Here is a 17,396-nt window from a genome sequence, read left to right as displayed (position 1 = left end):
GAAATAAATTGTCAGTGGTGTCTTGAACAAATGAAAAGCTTAATGCATTTGATGTGAGCCAACATATGAGCGTATGCAGAGTTTTTTTGCATGAATGTGTATCTAACGAGAGCCGGGTGCAATACACAAGCCAAATAAATGTCTAAGGCGAATGGGCGATAAAAGCACTCGTGGTGGTAGCTTTTCTCTATTTTTTTGCAAGATCTCTTCAAGACGGCGTGAGTTGTATTTAAAGCCACGCTTTTACATAAATTAATCGATTTTCACTCCGTTTAAGCGCAACAATGTATACGTTACTGAGTCAACCAGTTTTTCTGCGTACGTCCATCTGTCTTTTGTCAGCGCTTTCATTGTCTCAACCTCGGCTTGAATTTGCAATGAAAAGAATGGAGCTCGAATTTCGCCAAGATAATAATAATCTAAATAACGCACTTCCATACGTCAAGCAGTATTCTAAAAATTTTTTGTCTCTTAGTCATTTTAAAAAATATCTTTTAATTTTCATAGCAGTGCTAAATATCCCCACAACATAGAATTTAAAGCAATATTCTTTCTAATTGCTCTTTGTCGAACGACCTTAAAAGACTCAAGAAAGAAACTTGGTCATTATATTTTTTAATGCATACATTTTCGCGATTTTGGACACAAACCGGGTGGAATTTTGGATACAAACCGAAAGGAATTTTGGTTATAAACCGAGCAAGCCAATGACAATTTTTTTACAATATATTACATATTTTGCAGCTGGCAACGTTTCCATTTTTGTTGGGCACATACATGCAAAATTCTTGATAATTGTATACGCTTATTCTCAAAGGGGCACAATCCATGCAAAATGATTGAGAACGAATATGCGTTTATTCTCTGGTAGCCAAACACCTGATATTCACAATTACTACAAAGATGTTTATGATTAAAAATTCTACATGAAGACCATAGCATGATTTTAAAAAGGATTATTATTAAAAACAATAGTGTTATACAAATAATCGTACAAACACCTTAAATTAGTAGTATGCACGCAACTTTAACACTTTAGCCGAATCTAATTGAACGTTGCTAAAAACGACCCCAAAAATGCAACAATGTTGGATAACTAACTAATAATTATTTTTGTGAAAATGACTACAACAATTTTAAAGGTTTTTAAACATTGATTTAGTCGTGGTTCCCACAACTTACGCATTATAGAACAGTGGCAGCACATAAAAACGTATGTATTTACCTTAGAAACTTATATTTTCTTATGGGCCAACTATCGACAACATTCCCACCGACATAAACTTATCTTAAGGATTTCCTATTAAGCGTTTACTTTTTTTTATTAAATTTGCGTATTTTTACCTATTGCGCTCCAATAACTTGAAAAGACATTTTGCACTTTTGTAAATAACTTGAAATATTCCTACGTAAGTATATTGATATAAAATATTCGCCTAGGGTGAATCCAGAATACCCCCAACGTAACTAGCCGAAAAACGTCTAATTTGCGTTTATCGAAATATCTTTGATTTAAGATCGATATCAGTTTTTGCCGGTAAAAAGCGAAGTTTTAGAATTTCATTTGCCGATTTGCATAGTATTTACATTATGTATATTAATTACATACCGAAAAATTTTATTCGAAGTCTTAAGCTTTATATAGAATGGCAATCAGTGTATTACTTGTTACCACCGGACATAAAAGAGGATTTCGTCTAGATGCCCAAGTAGTTGATAAATAATCAATCAATTTAACGTCAACATATCCTCTATATTAGGAACCTATTATTAATACTTTCTAGCGGAAATACAATACAATACAATACAATACAATAGGTAGCATCATCATGCGCAATCTATCTACGGCTTTCGGAATATTAAAATAATAACACAAAGCCTCGAGAATTAGGAAACAATTTCGAAAATTAAATAAATAAATGATTTCTGCATCATACAGTAAAAAATAAAACTAATTATCGTTAAAGCTTTATAAATTTATTTATTATTTAATATGCGACTGAGAGGACATTATATTATTTGCAATAATTATATTTGGATTGGTCCCTCAGCAGATATAGCCATTTCGTTATATTACACAGCTGTTTATTGTAGTGTTGCAAAGTTCAATTCTATAGTGTTTTGTTAGGTTTTTTTTTCTTCACGAATGGGAAATAAGTCTGACAGATAAAATACAACTATTAAATTTGGGCGAATTTAATATACGGCGAAATAAAAATGGAGTCGAAAATTAATAATGGCGAACGAATGTCTGAACGTCTTAATTGTAAAATAAGAAAAAATTCATATTTAAAGTGAAAAAAATAAACCTTTAACTACAATAAAGCAAATAAATCACAATATTTTTTGTTATTAGATATTTCGGGATCAGCATAAAAATCATATCAAAGAAAAAAGTCTAAGAGCGGCTCAGTTTTAATAGGTGATAAAAATTTTCGTGGGAAAGAAAACCGAAGAAGCAGTAAGAAAGCAAGTTAAAACCATGACCCAAGTAATTAAAACGTGTATAAAAGTAAAGATTGCTCATTAAACAATATAAGTCAGTGTGGTTTTTCTTAAAGAAAAAATATGCTATGTTTGCTTGTCTATTCTGAGCAGTTCATGAGGCTGCTGGATGTGTGAGTGGTTAAAGCAAACCAAGTTAAACTATAAATTGATCGCAGTATTTCGTATTCCGCAAACTTTGTCGTCATCACTAATGCTACTTATTGTTCAATTATGAATTGGAAACAATCCTCAATAAAAGCGGTCAATTATGGCGGGAATTAATTCACGCTTTCTCGTGGTGTTTTATTAAAATAGTCTACATAACTGGATATATAATATTGCAAAAGGCAAGCGAGTAATGAAGTAAAAAAATATTTAAAATATAGATATGTTAATAATATGATATCACTATGTGCTAACCATTGACAATCTGCTGCCATCAACTGCGGCGAAATTATAAATTACATATATATCTTTGTCCTCACTTATATTTATTATTTAGTAATTTTAATCAGTAGAACGCATTAATGGACTGGCTGTAAGGAACATATGTATGTACATGTTATGAATCCTACAGTCTATATCCACAGGTTTTCGTATTCCCATTCTATTTGTGAAGTATGAACGACAATGCTGATGGGCTTTTTGTTTAAATAAGGTGCATAAATTACGGTTGGAGTACTTCAAAATTTTTGTGAGAGTATAATTCCATTAATTTTGTGGAACTTTCTCAAAAATATTAATATAGAATTAACTAAATTGGAATTTGTTATATGCAAGTATGTTTTTTTTGTTTTCTTTCCTTTTATTCTGTTTTCACACTCTTTCGTAAACAAACGTTAATATTGAATTACGGTCGTTCCGCAATGACGATATAAGGTGCTTAAGAGTTCCCGAAATTACGAAAATTGTTGTTATAAAACGTTCACACACACATTTGCAGTTCTCAAAATTACGATAACTATGTATCTGGCCGTTTGTTTGTTTGTTTTCTTTGTTGGTTTGCGTCTGAGCTGTAGCGAAGTGTCATTTTTGTGAAAATAATGTAAGCGAAAAATGAAAAAAAAATTTTTTGACAGAAAAAAGGAGTAAGAAAGTAATAGAAACAATATCCAGAGAACTGAAAGAATTTGCAAAATATTATAACCTTCAACAAAACCTAAAAATTGTTTAAAATTTATAGCGAATTCAGTAACAATAGTTTTAGAGGAGCCAAACAGAAAGGCAGACAAGCGTTTATTTAGTTTTGTCTGGTAAAAGTTTAGTGGTATACGTTGAAAATCATTTCAGTATCATGTGTGTGTGTTTCTGTGTGCCAAAAATTCCAACACCTTGATAATAAATGCTTCTGTACAAGCTTTGGAAAACTTCTTATTTCAAATAACACTAAAGATTTAAGAAAAGCATATATTGTGAGTGAAAATAATCATAAATAAAGCCATAAATAATACTTATTGTGCGTGGAAGGTATAATGAAAATAAAATACACATATACACACACAAAGACAGAAAATATATGTTTGAACGAGCGAATCTTAGTGCACAACACACGGCGAAACTGCCAAGCGAATATAATGAAAAAAAATTAATAGAAATCATTCAAAAATTGCTTTTGTAATGAGAAAAAGTCTTAAATGTAAGTTTTTCGCCTATCCCAAAAACTTGAAAAACATTTTAATGTAATTTTTGGCATACCGTCACAATGTTTTTGCGTTGTAAACATTATGAAAATAAGTATCAGAAGGAAAGTACACGCCTTTGCGCATTAGTGCGTTTGTTGCACGCCAACTAAACTACCACTTTAGAAGGAATTTTGGGCGGGGAGGGGGAGGGTGGCGGGATCTGAAAGATGAGTTTGTATGTGCAAAATAATAATTAAAGAAGGAAATAAATTTGTAATCTAGTGAAGTAAATAACTTAATTTACCATGTTTTGTAATTCCTCAACAAGTTCTTAATTTACACAGCTCCCAATTTTTATTATAGAGGATATTCGCATTATTGCAGGTCTAAAATGAGGTTGTGAACAAAACAGTTTCCAGCACTCAAGACACATACACCAAGCAATAGAATATTGCAATATAACGAGGAGGAAAGAAAAGTTTGTGTTGCTCTAAACTAACAACAACAACGGCAATAATATACATACATGTGTTTACAATTTGTCTTGTTTAAAAAATGTCACAAAGAGGTAAACGCGGCAATCATTTGCATCATTCACGTCTTGATGTTGAGCCCCAACCGCCTCCCACGAAACGGCGCAAAGGCCGGCCGCCTAATAGTGGTGGCGGCGGCACAACCGGAGGACTTAATGGGGGTGGCGGCGGTAGTGGTTTAGGGAATAATGCAATTAGCAGTGGCAACAGTGGCACATCAATAAATTTTGGCAATACTAATGAAATCGGTGCGCAGACACCGGGAGCAGCTGTTGGGGTTACAGACGAGCTGCCCAGCTCAGCAAAAGTAGCTGGATCTTCTTCAGCCATTGCATGGCAAGCCCGCTCAGTAGCTGATATTAAAATGTCAAGTATATACAACCGAAGTTCCACAGAAGCACCCGCTGAACTCTATCGGTTAGATTTTTATAATTACATTGACTATATGTTCCCTTTTTAATATTTTATCTTAACTTTCAGGAAGGATCTCATTAGCGCTATGAAATTACCAGACTCTGAGCAATTGGCAAATTTTGAATATTTGGTAGTTAATGACCAATGGAAACAAGAGTGGGAACGTGGTGTTCAGGTCCCCGTTAATCCCGATTCTTTACCGGAGCCATACGTTGAAGTTTTGTCTGAACCTATCGTACCAGCCGCTCGAGATTTTAAGCTGTAAGCCTTAATACTACTTACATAAATTTTTGTAGTAGTTTTTATTTATAAAATGCGTAATTTGAATTGTAGTCCAAAAAATCGCTTCCTGCGCATTAGCAAAGATGATACGTACTCACCGGAGTTGCATTGTTTGACCAATGTGGTCGCATTAGCTGAAAACATTTGCGCTTACGACACTGATCAAGTTGATGAGGCTTGGCTGAAGTTGTATAATGCAGATCGTGCCCGATACGGTGCCTTTTTAATCAGTGAGACGCAGTTTGAACGCGTCATAGAAGAGCTGGAGGTAATTTCTAAAGAGCAATAAATTTTTCATAAATGTACATTTATAATAACTTTCCTCCTCAGATACGGTGTTGGGAACAAATCCAAGTAATTCTAAAGAACGAAGAAGGCCTTGGAATTGAGTACGATGAAAACGTGATTTGTGATGTGTGTCGATCGCCCGATTCAGAAGAAGCTAATGAAATGGTTTTCTGTGATAATTGCAACATTTGTGTACATCAAGCATGTTATGGTATTACCACAATTCCTTCAGGTAATAGCATAAGAAGGAAATATTTTTCGGAACATAAATAAAGAATTTCCTACTATAGGACAATGGTGGTGCCGAACGTGCTCGATGAAAATTAAACCAGAGTGTGTGTTATGTCCAAATAAGGGTGGTGCAATGAAATCAACGAAATCTGGAAGGCATTGGGCTCATGTGTCCTGTGCACTCTGGATACCTGAAGTCAGTATTGGATGCGTGGATCGTATGGAACCAATAACAAAAATCTCTAGCATTCCTCAAAGTCGTTGGCATTTACTTTGTGTTCTTTGTCGAGAGCGTATTGGTGCTTGTATACAGTGCTCTGTGAAGACATGTAAGACAGCATATCACGTGACCTGTGCTTTTCAGCATGGTTTAGAAATGCGTGCGATTATTGAGGAGGGTAATGCTGAAGACGGCGTCAAATTACGCTCGTACTGTCACAAACATAGCGTTAGCAAAGGGAAGAAGGAGACCAACAATCAACATGGCAGTAGTTCAGGTTGTAAGAATAAAATTGCATCAGGCATGGGAGGTTCCGGAACTGAAGACGACGATTACCGCCGACGCAAGAATCGTAAATCAGATATGACTTCGGAAGAGCGAAATCAGGTTCGAGCACAACGTTTACAGGTTAGTATTTAGGACTAAAGCATATACCAACTATAATTTTTTAAATTTATAAAACAGGAAGTTGAAGCTGAATTTGATAAACACGTAAATATTAAAGACATAAGTTGCCATTTGTTTGATGTTGACGAAGAGGCCATTGAAGCCATTTACAACTATTGGAAGTTGAAAAGAAAATCACGGCATAATCGTGCCTTGATTCCTCCAAAATCTGAGGACGTAGAGATGATTGCCCGTAAACAAGAACAACAAGATATTGAAAATCACAAGCTTGTGGTTCATTTAAGACAAGATCTGGAGAGGGTACGAAATCTCTGTTATATGGTTAGCCGAAGAGAAAAATTATCTCGTTCGTTATTTAAACTGCGTGAACAAGTGTTCTACAAACAAATATCTGTGCTCAGTGACGAAAGTATAGCTAGCGACGGAATTAGTAAGTGTGTTGATGAACAATTTAGAAACGCTGTCATATATGCAAATGATGGTCCCACGCTCTATGACAAGTTTTATTCCTCCGGTGAAAAAAATACGCCGTGCCAATATAAAAGCTTGGAATATATACTAGAGAAATTGGTAGGTAATATGAAGAGCGGAGCAAAGAACAGCAGGAAAGTCCGAAGAGCATCCGCCTCACCTATAAAGCGAGCTAAAGCGAATACAGCATCCGCATCTTTGTCTTCTGGAAACACAGTAGACAAAAAGATACCCAAAAGAATCAATAATGGTGCCATATCAGCGATAGCACCATCGGCAACATCTACAACCACTAAGAATTGTATTGCAACTAACGATAGTAAAATTACCAACGAAAATCAACTTCAAAAAAGACGTGCAAGCATTCACAATGCAAATGCAAGTCGTCAAAACACTTATCCGGTTGTTACAAATAAAGTAACTGAAGCTTCGGCAGCAGTAAGTTCCAATGAAGCGATTCTGATTTCAAGAAGTCAGACTTCTTATGTTGAAAGTACTTCGCGGTCAATATCAAAACCTAATAAAGTTCAAGTGAAAAATCTCGAAGAAAATTCTTCTTCTAACTCATCTGGCAGTTCGTCTTCAGACGATGACGACTCTTCATCAGATAATGGATCGTCTTCGGATAGTGGCAGCAGCAGTGGTATGCAGAGTGTATGTAGTTCATCGCCAACTGATTCCTCCTCAAGCGACAGTGAAACAGCACAATCATCAACGGTGCGTAAGCCGTCGCCACGAAAAATAGCACAACAAAAGAGGCAAAGCTATTCCCGCTCTTCCGTTGACGTTCGAACAAAACAGAGGAGGAGAAGCGCCATGGCGACTTCTTCCGAAGCAGCTGTTTCCGCTAAAGAAGCAAATACAGTATCAGAAATAACGACAGTCCTTTCATCTGCCAGTGAAAACGAAGCTGACAGGGTTACGAGGGAAAATATTTCGTATGTACCTGCTAAACAACAACAACAATCTAAGTCAAATACAAATGCACAGAAACTTACGGAGACTTGTAAAGAAATCGCCACATCGGCACTCACATGTCTTTCAGCGGAAAAAGAGAAACTAAAGCACAAGGACATCATGAATTCACCTATGATAAAACGTTCCAAATTAGAGGGGAAAGGTATGGAAGAGACGGCCTTCAAAGGCGATAAAAGCAAAACGGTAGCTTGTCGAAAGCCTATGGGCGATCAAATCTACTCTGATTCTAGTAGCTCATTTGACACCGAAGACAATGACAAAGATGATCGAACAGCTGAGAGTAATGTAAGCGATTCGCAAAACCAGCAAACAATTCGAACCAAAGCTGCTATGAAAGAGTTTACTTTACAGCAGCAAACGTGTCCTAAAACACAAAAACATCCTTCTAATGCCAAAAAGCCAATTAAATTGAATTCATCGTCAAAGACCACTGAATCTCCTACAAAGACCCATAAAAGGGACTTAACGTTCAGCTGTCAAAGGAAATCTGATCAAAAGTCACATAAGTTCATTGCAGATTTGCTGGTTGTACCGCAAAGGCAAGCGGCTAAAAAGGCATCCGAAAATATGCGATCGACGAACTTCAATGCTTCGGCAACAGCGACTTCTCTCCTTTGTTCTAATACGGGAAGCAATGCTCGAGAATGCGATATTAAAGCTCGCGATATGGCGGTTGCGATAAAACAGAAGGATGAGAAATGCGATAAATCACGCAATAAAGATAAATCAACCGGATCCATTTCAGTTAAAAGTAATGAGGCAAGTGATAAGCCAAATGTGAATAAACGTGGTCGTCCGCCGAAGAACAATAAAGAAATTTTTGAAGGGGTTGCATTACTGCCAAATAATCGAAGGGATCAGAATCCGGACCGCGAAAAGAAAACAATAGTATCGATTGCTGCTGACCAAATAGAACAACAAAGTGCCAAATCAAGCACAAGTCATTCCCAAATATCAAGCGATATTACGCAAAAGAATATACTTGTTGCTTACGTCCCTCAACGTCAAGCGGCGAAAAAAGCCGCTGAGCAATTAAAGAGTAGTAATAAGGCTGCAGTTTCTACGGAAATATTAGCCTCCGATGAAAAAGAACGCATCATCAATGAAAAAGATACCAAGTTGAGAACTCCTGAAACACGTTCGAAAGTGACCACAAGACGTATGTCTGTTCGTGAAAATTTGCCGCTGCCTAATAAGGAGCCAGTAATAGTTTCTACCAATAAAGATCTCACAAGTAATAGAAATCGTTTGAAAGATGATGTCTCACTCGTTCTAGCGACTCCGAAACAAACTATACAAGATAAAAAATTGCCTAAACTTTTAGTGACCTCAAGTTCAGAGAGTGGCTCTAGTTCCTCCTCTTCAACTTCAGAAGGAAGCGGTAGTACTAGTAATAGTGAAAGCAGTTGTTCCTCGTCTGAAGATGATGATGCAAGTGACGCTGAAACTGAAAAGAAAATAAATCCAATCGAGCGGTCGAAAGCGGCTTGCGAAAAAAGTCCGTGTAGAACAGAGGATGCCGGCGTAACACTCACTACATCAATTGCAATCGGTGCTAGTCACAACTTGACTCCAGCTCAAATTTCTTCACAAGCACAATCCCAGCAAAATAATACTAAAATAGATAACACGAAGATCACTGCAGAAGGTGTTGAATACCAAAAACACGGAAAAGACTACACTTCTCATGAGGAACAATCGATAAATATTTCAGTAAGCTCTTCATTGCGTACTCGTGCGCAGTCACGGTTATCACCTGCAAAATATGTGCAATCGGAATACAAAGCCATAAACAAACAACAAGGATTATCAGGAAGCGAAAGCTCGGATAACAAACCAAAGAAATCGAATGAAGCTTCAGTGGAAGCTACTCAATTCGACAACAATGACATCGTAATGGACAAGGAGAAACAAATGGAGGTGTCCCACAACACATCGAATGAAGTTTCTATAGCCTACTCTGGCAAAATATGTGAAAATAATACGCTAATAACGTCTAGCAAAGACACGCAACGGGATTTGCTTGATAAATTATTGGTTAACAATACAAAGGAATGTGCGCCGTCAAGTGAAATTGAATATGTTAAGATCATTCAGGAAAAAGAATCATCGAATATGTTAAGTACTTTGACAGAACCTGTAATCCCAAGAAATTGTGATGAATGCATTGAAGTTCCAATGGAAATTGATGAAGAGCTTACCACTGTTCAGACGCAGGCGACTTTGTCCGGTGAAGGTCGTGCATCAGCGAAACTAGATGAGATATTGGTCGATTTAGACGATCGGCCCCCTGCGGCACCAATACCAGCGTCTCCAGTTCCATCATCGGTGTGTTCAAATGACGATGAAAACGAACAACAATCAAATAATAGTGATAATAATCAAAATGACAATAGTAAGTTACGTTCCCGTAAACGTCGAAGGCGTAGGAGACGGACGAGAACAGGAACTGGTAGTCCCTTTATGTCAGCTGAAGAGGAGCATACTCCACACACTCAACACATATTGAACGAAATGGAGCTGGTTCGTGCATTAGAAGAAGAAAGAAAGAATGAAATGGCAGCAATTAGTGCTGGTTGCAGCAAATATTCAGCGTCATCATCTTCTCCTGTAGTAGCGCTTATTCCACCTGAACCTCCAGAAATCATAGAACTTGATTCTAATTCAAATTCAGATCAGCATACATCTCCTCCTGAACCAGCAGAGAATACGTCAATTCCGATGAAGTCGAATTCACAAACCGTGCCCGTTTGCGCAAAATCACCTTTGATTCAAGCGACTCAATCCCAAAACGGAGCGTCAAGTATGGCAAAAGAATCTCAAGAATCAGAAATGGCTAGTGAACCAGCATGTAACTCAACGATCGATAGTCAAAACTCATGTACATCAGAAGGTGCTCACCATCCCATTGTGGATACGATACTTGATTTGGAAGATAATGCTCAACAAAAACAAGAAGGAAAACGACAAGAGAATTCTGGTTTTTCCGACGATTTGATTGGAACCACTGCGTTTGATAAGCGCTCAATAAAACCTTTGGTATGCCAAGAAGCTGACAATCTTAACTTGTTGGGAGCAATAAATGAGAGAAACACTGAAAAATCGTTATCTCAAGAGGACAGTTGCCAGGCGACGCGTAACCTTTTAGAAAAGCTGCGTAAAACCAAACGAAATCGTTCCGATGAGCACAAAGAACCCGATCTTATGTTGCCGCCACCAACGCCAGCTATTCCGTCGGTATTTCCGTTCCATAATGCTGCCGATCCAGAAGACATAATTCACGTGCAAAAGGAACATGCGATGACTCCGTTAGAGACCAGCAGTAACAGTCAAGCTGAACAAAAACAACAATCCGTGAACGTAACCAATTTTATTGCAGCTGCTACTTGTTCTCCCATTAACTCTAGCAATGTTACCCATAATAATGAAAACAATCATTCGACTTGTCCCCCACAAGCAACAGGCAGTGGCGGTGTGTGTTCCGTCAGTAATAATATTTCGATTTTAGAAAACACTTTAAATTATGTAGGAGGAAGTAGTCGCGTGGTGCAAGCGCAAACGTCAAATCATCATCAAACCCAAGCTATAGATGCGACTGTTGCAAATTTCAATCAACATTTACCGTCGAGCACATCTGTCTCGAGAGCACCGGACGTTACCGATCTCTCGAATTTAATTCAAAAAGATATTAACAACCAGACAACATCAAACAGCAAGGACTCTGCAATTGATTGCTTTAAGAATAATAATTTGCCAGCAACAAGTAATAATACCTCAGTTAGTTCGTGTACGGAAATTACTCCGGACTTCGTAGACTTGCACGCGGCTGCTGTGAAAGAAAATATTGACTTTACGGCTTCCAATTCCGTCGACACAAATAAACTGGTTGTCGACTGTGACTTTGATGAAAATACTCGAATGCAATCACCGTATACAATACGAGCTTCGAGAATTTGGAATGAAAACGATCTAATTGCAGCCCGACGTTCCACATCACCTAGTTCTGTATCAGAATCGAACGATCAGCCCACATCGCTTGACTTACAATTACCTCAACAACCACAGCAATCACAACAAGAAAATCTGTCACGAGCACCGCCACAAACACCACATCAGCAATTATCGTTGCAAGGAACCCAAATGCCGCCTCAACAACATGCCATCGAACAAAATACGTTAAATAGTAATAACAATAGTAACAATAACAATAATAACAATAATAATAACAATAACAATGTTAATCAGCAGTTGCATATTCCGTTAGACTCGCAAAATTGCAAAAGCAATTTCTTCGATTCCATTAACAACTTCAATATTGATGCGTCATCGTTTCAGCGACATCATTCACTTCAGCAGCAACAACAGCATCAACAACAGCAACAACAACAGCAACAACAACAAACAACGCAGCCACAACAAGCACAACAAACACAGCAAACACAACAACAGCAACAACAAGGAGATAATCAACAAGCACATTCTCAATCTCCTATGGTTAACGGTATTGATGCCATGATTTCATTTGACCAGAGGTTTAATGCTCAGCAAACAACACCAACCACTCAGGCCGTAACCCACCAGCGACCGCAATCAGGTTTATCATCATCTACACAACAATTCAACGGTTCAGTTAATTTGTTTCATAATAACTCATCTCCCATGACAAATCTAAATCAGATACAATATGCAAGCAATGCCGTTTCGGCAGGGAATGGAAATGTAATGTTTGGCGCCAGTACAGGAATTAATAACAGTGTAGCCCATTCTGCGTCTGCATCGACTACTAGATCACATCAGCAGCCAAATTCAGATTTGTATGGTTCCAATTTAACGGTTGCTGGCAGTAACGCTACGAGCCAGTATGGTGGCGCGGCTTTTACTTCCTCAACACACAACATGGCTTTAACAGCTGCAATTGTAGGAACAACAGTCTCTGGTAGTTTAATAGATCACAGTTCCCCACATCAAACTCAAATTCAGTCGTCTAATCAGTTTGATTTAAGTTCGACCGGTAATAATGCAGCAGCCAGCTTCAATAGCATACACATGGGCTCTTGTACCGAAACGGTTATGAAAAATCATCAAACGAGTACGAATGTTGTTACAAAAGAATCGCCGTCGAAAGTTCGCTCATCTACAAGGTTCACTCAACAGTCACAGCAGTTGCGTAATACTCACAAATCCCCTCAAATATGCCAACATAAATCTCCGGGCAAATCGCCGAGGCAAATGGAGTTGCTTAGCAAACAGCTTCAACAGCAGTCACCTTTAGCGGAATTTACAAACTGTACTTCCAAAACGACAAAGTTTGATCCCTTAACGCATACATTGGCGGGAAAACCAAGGCAAAGGGCACCTAGAGGTACTGGGACAAATTCACGTGGTCGAGGACGTGGTAGAGGGCGTGGTCGAGGCAGCAATGCAAGTAATTCTATAATACCACTGCCTTTATCAATGGCAGAATACGTGAATGTAAATAATCTTGTTGGTACTCCATTTGAATTTAATTATGACGAAGATATGTCATCGACTGGAATGGAGAACCTTCAATCGCTTCGTGATCGGCGGCGTTCTTTTGATTGTCGTAACATTCACAACACGGATGCTCAGAAATTTCGCAGCCCTAGTTATACGAATGCTGCCTGTAAAATACGCAATAGTTCCGGACCAACATCCAGTAATGTATCAAGTGGAAATGCGACAGTTGCTGGAGCTGAAAATATAACAAATTCTAATGAAACCCTTAAAGGTATTGCGGCCGGCGGAACCAATTCCTCCGTGACAACTACCAATAATGATCAACAATGCATACTACACGCTATTGTTCAGCCCATGTTGCCTGGCCCTGTCGATATGCGGACATACAATCTTGGTTTTGAACCGCAGCATTCAAGTGCATCTCAGGAAGCATATAATAAGAATTTATTGGGCGCATTTGATTCAGGCACTGCTGATCAAACATTATCTGAATTTGATGAAGAAGATGAGAGGGAATTTCAATCAGCTCTACGCGCTACAGGTACTAATTCTATAAATGCTAAGCAATCGCAAACGTTAGCTCCTCAAGTACCTACAAGTACTGCTACAGATTCAGCGCTAAACAATCGTTTACCGTCTTATACAACTGCAATTAAAGACACTATCTCGGGGCACAGCGCTAGCACAATAGATAATATGTCAGTAGGTGCTGCAACGACTTTAACTAATACGTCTGTGGTAGATTTACTTATAGCCCCTGATATGCAAACCTCGATGGAAACTACTTCGGAGGACGTTTCGATAGACTCTGATACAACGTTAACCACCAAGGCTTCGCTGTCGGATGCTAGAAATCAGCTTAAGCTAAAAATAAAAGGCCCTCTAGCATATCCGGACAATTACAATAATTCTAATGCAATGACTCTTTCGTTGAGTTCTCATACTTCTAGTGTAATACAATCAAATACTGCCCAAGTGCAGTCTATGGTTTCTGCTAGTACTACAGTAAGTACTTCTGCGAGTGGTGGTATCAGCGGAACTAATTCGCGACGAATGCGTAAAAAAGAATTATTAAGTCTATACGTAGTACAAAAAGATACTATTGCTGATGATTTATCATGCGGATTACATCCCACCGATTCAAATTTAAAATCTAATGTCATGGATATCACACGGAAAGCAGATAGTGGAGTAAATGAAGCTTCGGAATATGGTTCTGAATTAACAAGTGGCAGTAAACGTTTTAAAAAGAATTCCAGTCGAGAGTTGCGGTCATTGGATGTGAATGTTTCTGAACTGAATGACGCTGGCACAAATGTGCCGGTGTCAGCCGATTCCCGCAGACGCAGTGCATGCTCATCTGGCAGCACTGATAATAACATTAAAACTGGTGCTGCTTGTAGTGCAGGTAAAAGACGTGGCCGCAGCAAGACAATAGAGGGCATAGAAGACGAACCAACACCGAAATTAAAAATCAAAATACGAAGTTTGGGTGATGGTAGTGCGAGCGCTACCACTGTTGGATCAGGAAATTCGGAAACTGTTGAAAACGCTCTTAGTACTTATGAAGTTACGCGAAGATCGATGGCTTGCCCTCCAAAAAAACGTTTGACATCAAATTATACACCAACTCTAGAGGATTTGATGCGTGACTCCATGAATTATCGTGACCAAGTTATGCAAGAATTTGGAGGTGATGACGACGAACGTACAAGGCGTAGCAAAACCGCTAGTATTGACGCTGGTGTTGATCTTAACCTGCATTTGCATACGAAAAAACCAAAATCATCGAAATCGAAAAAAGAGAAAAAAGAGAAAAAGCGGCAGAAAAGTAAAAGTACGGATAATGGTGGCGCTGGAAATGTCGGAATTAGCGTTCTCGACAATATGACAACAACTTTAATTGAGCAACCTATTAGTGCATCCCCTGGAGAGCCACCGAAATTAATTCTGAGAATTGGCAAACGTAAGATTGATTCAACAGCAGTAGAAAATTCATTGCTCTCGCCCGCTACAGTACAGATTGAAGAACCAGTTACAGCAGCTCCTATTCGTCTCAAGTTAGCAAGAGTCTCTGAAGGCGGTGGTTATGTAATTGGTGACAAGAAAAGCAAAAAAGACAAACAAAGTCACTCGCCACCTAACGTAGAAGAATCTAATGTAAATACAAATTTGGATGCCGCGAGTAGTAACATCGTAAAAACTCCCACAACAGGAACAACGGTGGAAAAATTCTGTGAGGACGCAAACACTTGTGCGGATACCGTTCAATCACCTGCTTTGGTATATAGCACGTATACGTGCACTGGTGGCAAAACTAATACGTCTCCATTGGCTAAGGTTAGTGCTTCAGATACCGCGAAAGATTCGAGCACAACGTCGCCCTGTCTGGTCATAGATTCGAGCAAGAGTAATGATATACAGGATTCTAATACTACAACAAGTTCCATACATGATAGCGGCCCACGTCTTGGTTCTGGCCCGCTAAGAACGCCAAACACATTCAATACCGAAAATAGTAATAGTTTATCTTCAGCTGGTAGCAGTCGCAGCAATCTTAGCAATTCAAATTCTTTGCTTGAACCCACTCTTCAAAGCTCCAATGGTGGCAACAATAATAACAGTGAGGGATTACTTTCATTGCAAAAAGACTGCGAAGTTAGATGATAAAAGTATTAAATCAATTATATCTTGGTTTATACACATTATCATTAAATTTAACGTAAAACACTGACAAGTAGGCAACAACAGCCACTCCATTATGTAAAGGCACAAATTGTGTTAAATTTTGAAACCATCTCGCTCTGTCCAGGACCGGCAATTAACAAATATCTGAGTACGCTAGGATAGGTCTGTCCAGCCAGCCAGCTATATAGTATTAAGAATAATTAAGATAACTCTATTTTAACAATTTTTTTTTTTTTTTTTTTTTTTTTTCAAACAATGAAATAGAAGGGTATGTGCAGTTTAGCTAAGCGCAAATTTGTTAAAACAGAGCTATGAAACTTTAGATAAAAGGGATTATTCTGACATTTTTCGAATCCTTAATATGTCCGCAATTTATACAATATTGTCTTGTTTCTTCCAATGATAATCCGTTATGTGATTATTATGATGATCGTCAGCGAATCGAATTTGGAAGCGTAATTGTTATTGTTATTCTGAATTTGTAAACGTAAGCTGAGTAAGTCTTTCCTCGTTGAACTGTTTTACTCTTAAAATTTTTTCCTTTCATTTATTTATTTATTTATGTTTTTTTTTTTTTTTGTTGCAAATTGAGAACAGGACTACATGGGATGCCGGCGGTACAGTGAAAAAGTAAAGAAAAGATATGTAGGCGCACTTATCGAGAAGCAATAATTGCTTTTGTTATTATTACTAAAAGATAAATATGAAAAAAACAAATGTACGTTAAGCGTACTGGAAAATAGATGTTATTATTTTGTTTATACACTAAAAATTAAAAAAAAAAAAAAAAAAAGAAAGAAGAGGAAAAATTTAATTTATAAACTATATTTTTTACTATAAATGTACATGTAAATATATTTATTTAATTTTTAATTTAGGATTCTATCGTCATATAGTTTAGCTACTCCAACAAATAATCATTAAATCGGATGATACGTATGCATACCGGTTTGCATATGTGTCACGGTGATCCTTGTGTAAATAAATGGGAAATAAGCCTAATATTTATTTTTTAATAGAACTTTGCAATAAATTCATCATAATTAAATATTGCATCACTACTACTGTATTTAGCACAGCGGTATACATAAATACATATTTAATATAAAACAGAACTCATGGGGCGACGTATTGACAAGTAGCCCTTCCTCCTTCCGCTTCTTCCATTCGAAATGTCAAGTACCGTGTTGGGCACTGTGTTGCAAAGACGTCGTCTATGGTGTTACAACAGATAACATTCACTTCAGAGTTTATTAAAAAAAAAGAAAAAAAAAAAAAAAAAAAAAAAAAAAAAAA

General features: G+C 37.7%; 1 protein-coding gene across 1 annotated transcript; it reads left to right on the top strand.

The window, feature by feature from the left end:
* Nucleotides 1-3,824: 3,824 nt before the first annotated feature.
* LOC119645147 (PHD finger protein rhinoceros) lies at nt 3,825-16,904 on the top strand. Its single transcript, XM_038045108.1, has 7 exons — nt 3,825-4,123; nt 4,494-5,059; nt 5,123-5,317; nt 5,390-5,606; nt 5,669-5,858; nt 5,917-6,485; nt 6,543-16,904. The coding sequence occupies exons 2-7, from the start codon at nt 4,665-4,667 to the stop codon at nt 16,077-16,079; spliced, it is 11,103 nt and encodes a 3,700-aa protein (XP_037901036.1). The 5' UTR covers nt 3,825-4,123; nt 4,494-4,664; the 3' UTR covers nt 16,080-16,904.
* The last annotated feature ends 492 nt before the right edge of the window (nt 16,905-17,396 follow it).

Source organism: Glossina fuscipes, unplaced genomic scaffold, assembly GCF_014805625.2.
Source record: "Glossina fuscipes isolate IAEA_lab_2018 unplaced genomic scaffold, Yale_Gfus_2 1, whole genome shotgun sequence".
In the NCBI taxonomy this organism is placed as follows: Eukaryota; Metazoa; Arthropoda; class Insecta; order Diptera; family Glossinidae; genus Glossina; species Glossina fuscipes.
This window is presented reverse-complemented; position numbering and strand designations above follow the sequence as displayed.

What these genes read in the sequence shown, in the direction of transcription:
- LOC119645147 (XM_038045108.1), top strand. Translation starts at nt 4,665, where the DNA reads ATGTCACAAAGAGGTAAACGCGGCAATCATTTGCATCATTCACGTCTT. An exon ending in GCACCCGCTGAACTCTATCG is followed by an intron (nt 5,060 to 5,122) that starts GTTAGATTTTTA and finishes CTTAACTTTCAG; the next exon opens with GAAGGATCTCATTAGCGCTA. An exon ending in TATTACCACAATTCCTTCAG is followed by an intron (nt 5,859 to 5,916) that starts GTAATAGCATAA and finishes TTCCTACTATAG; the next exon opens with GACAATGGTGGTGCCGAACG.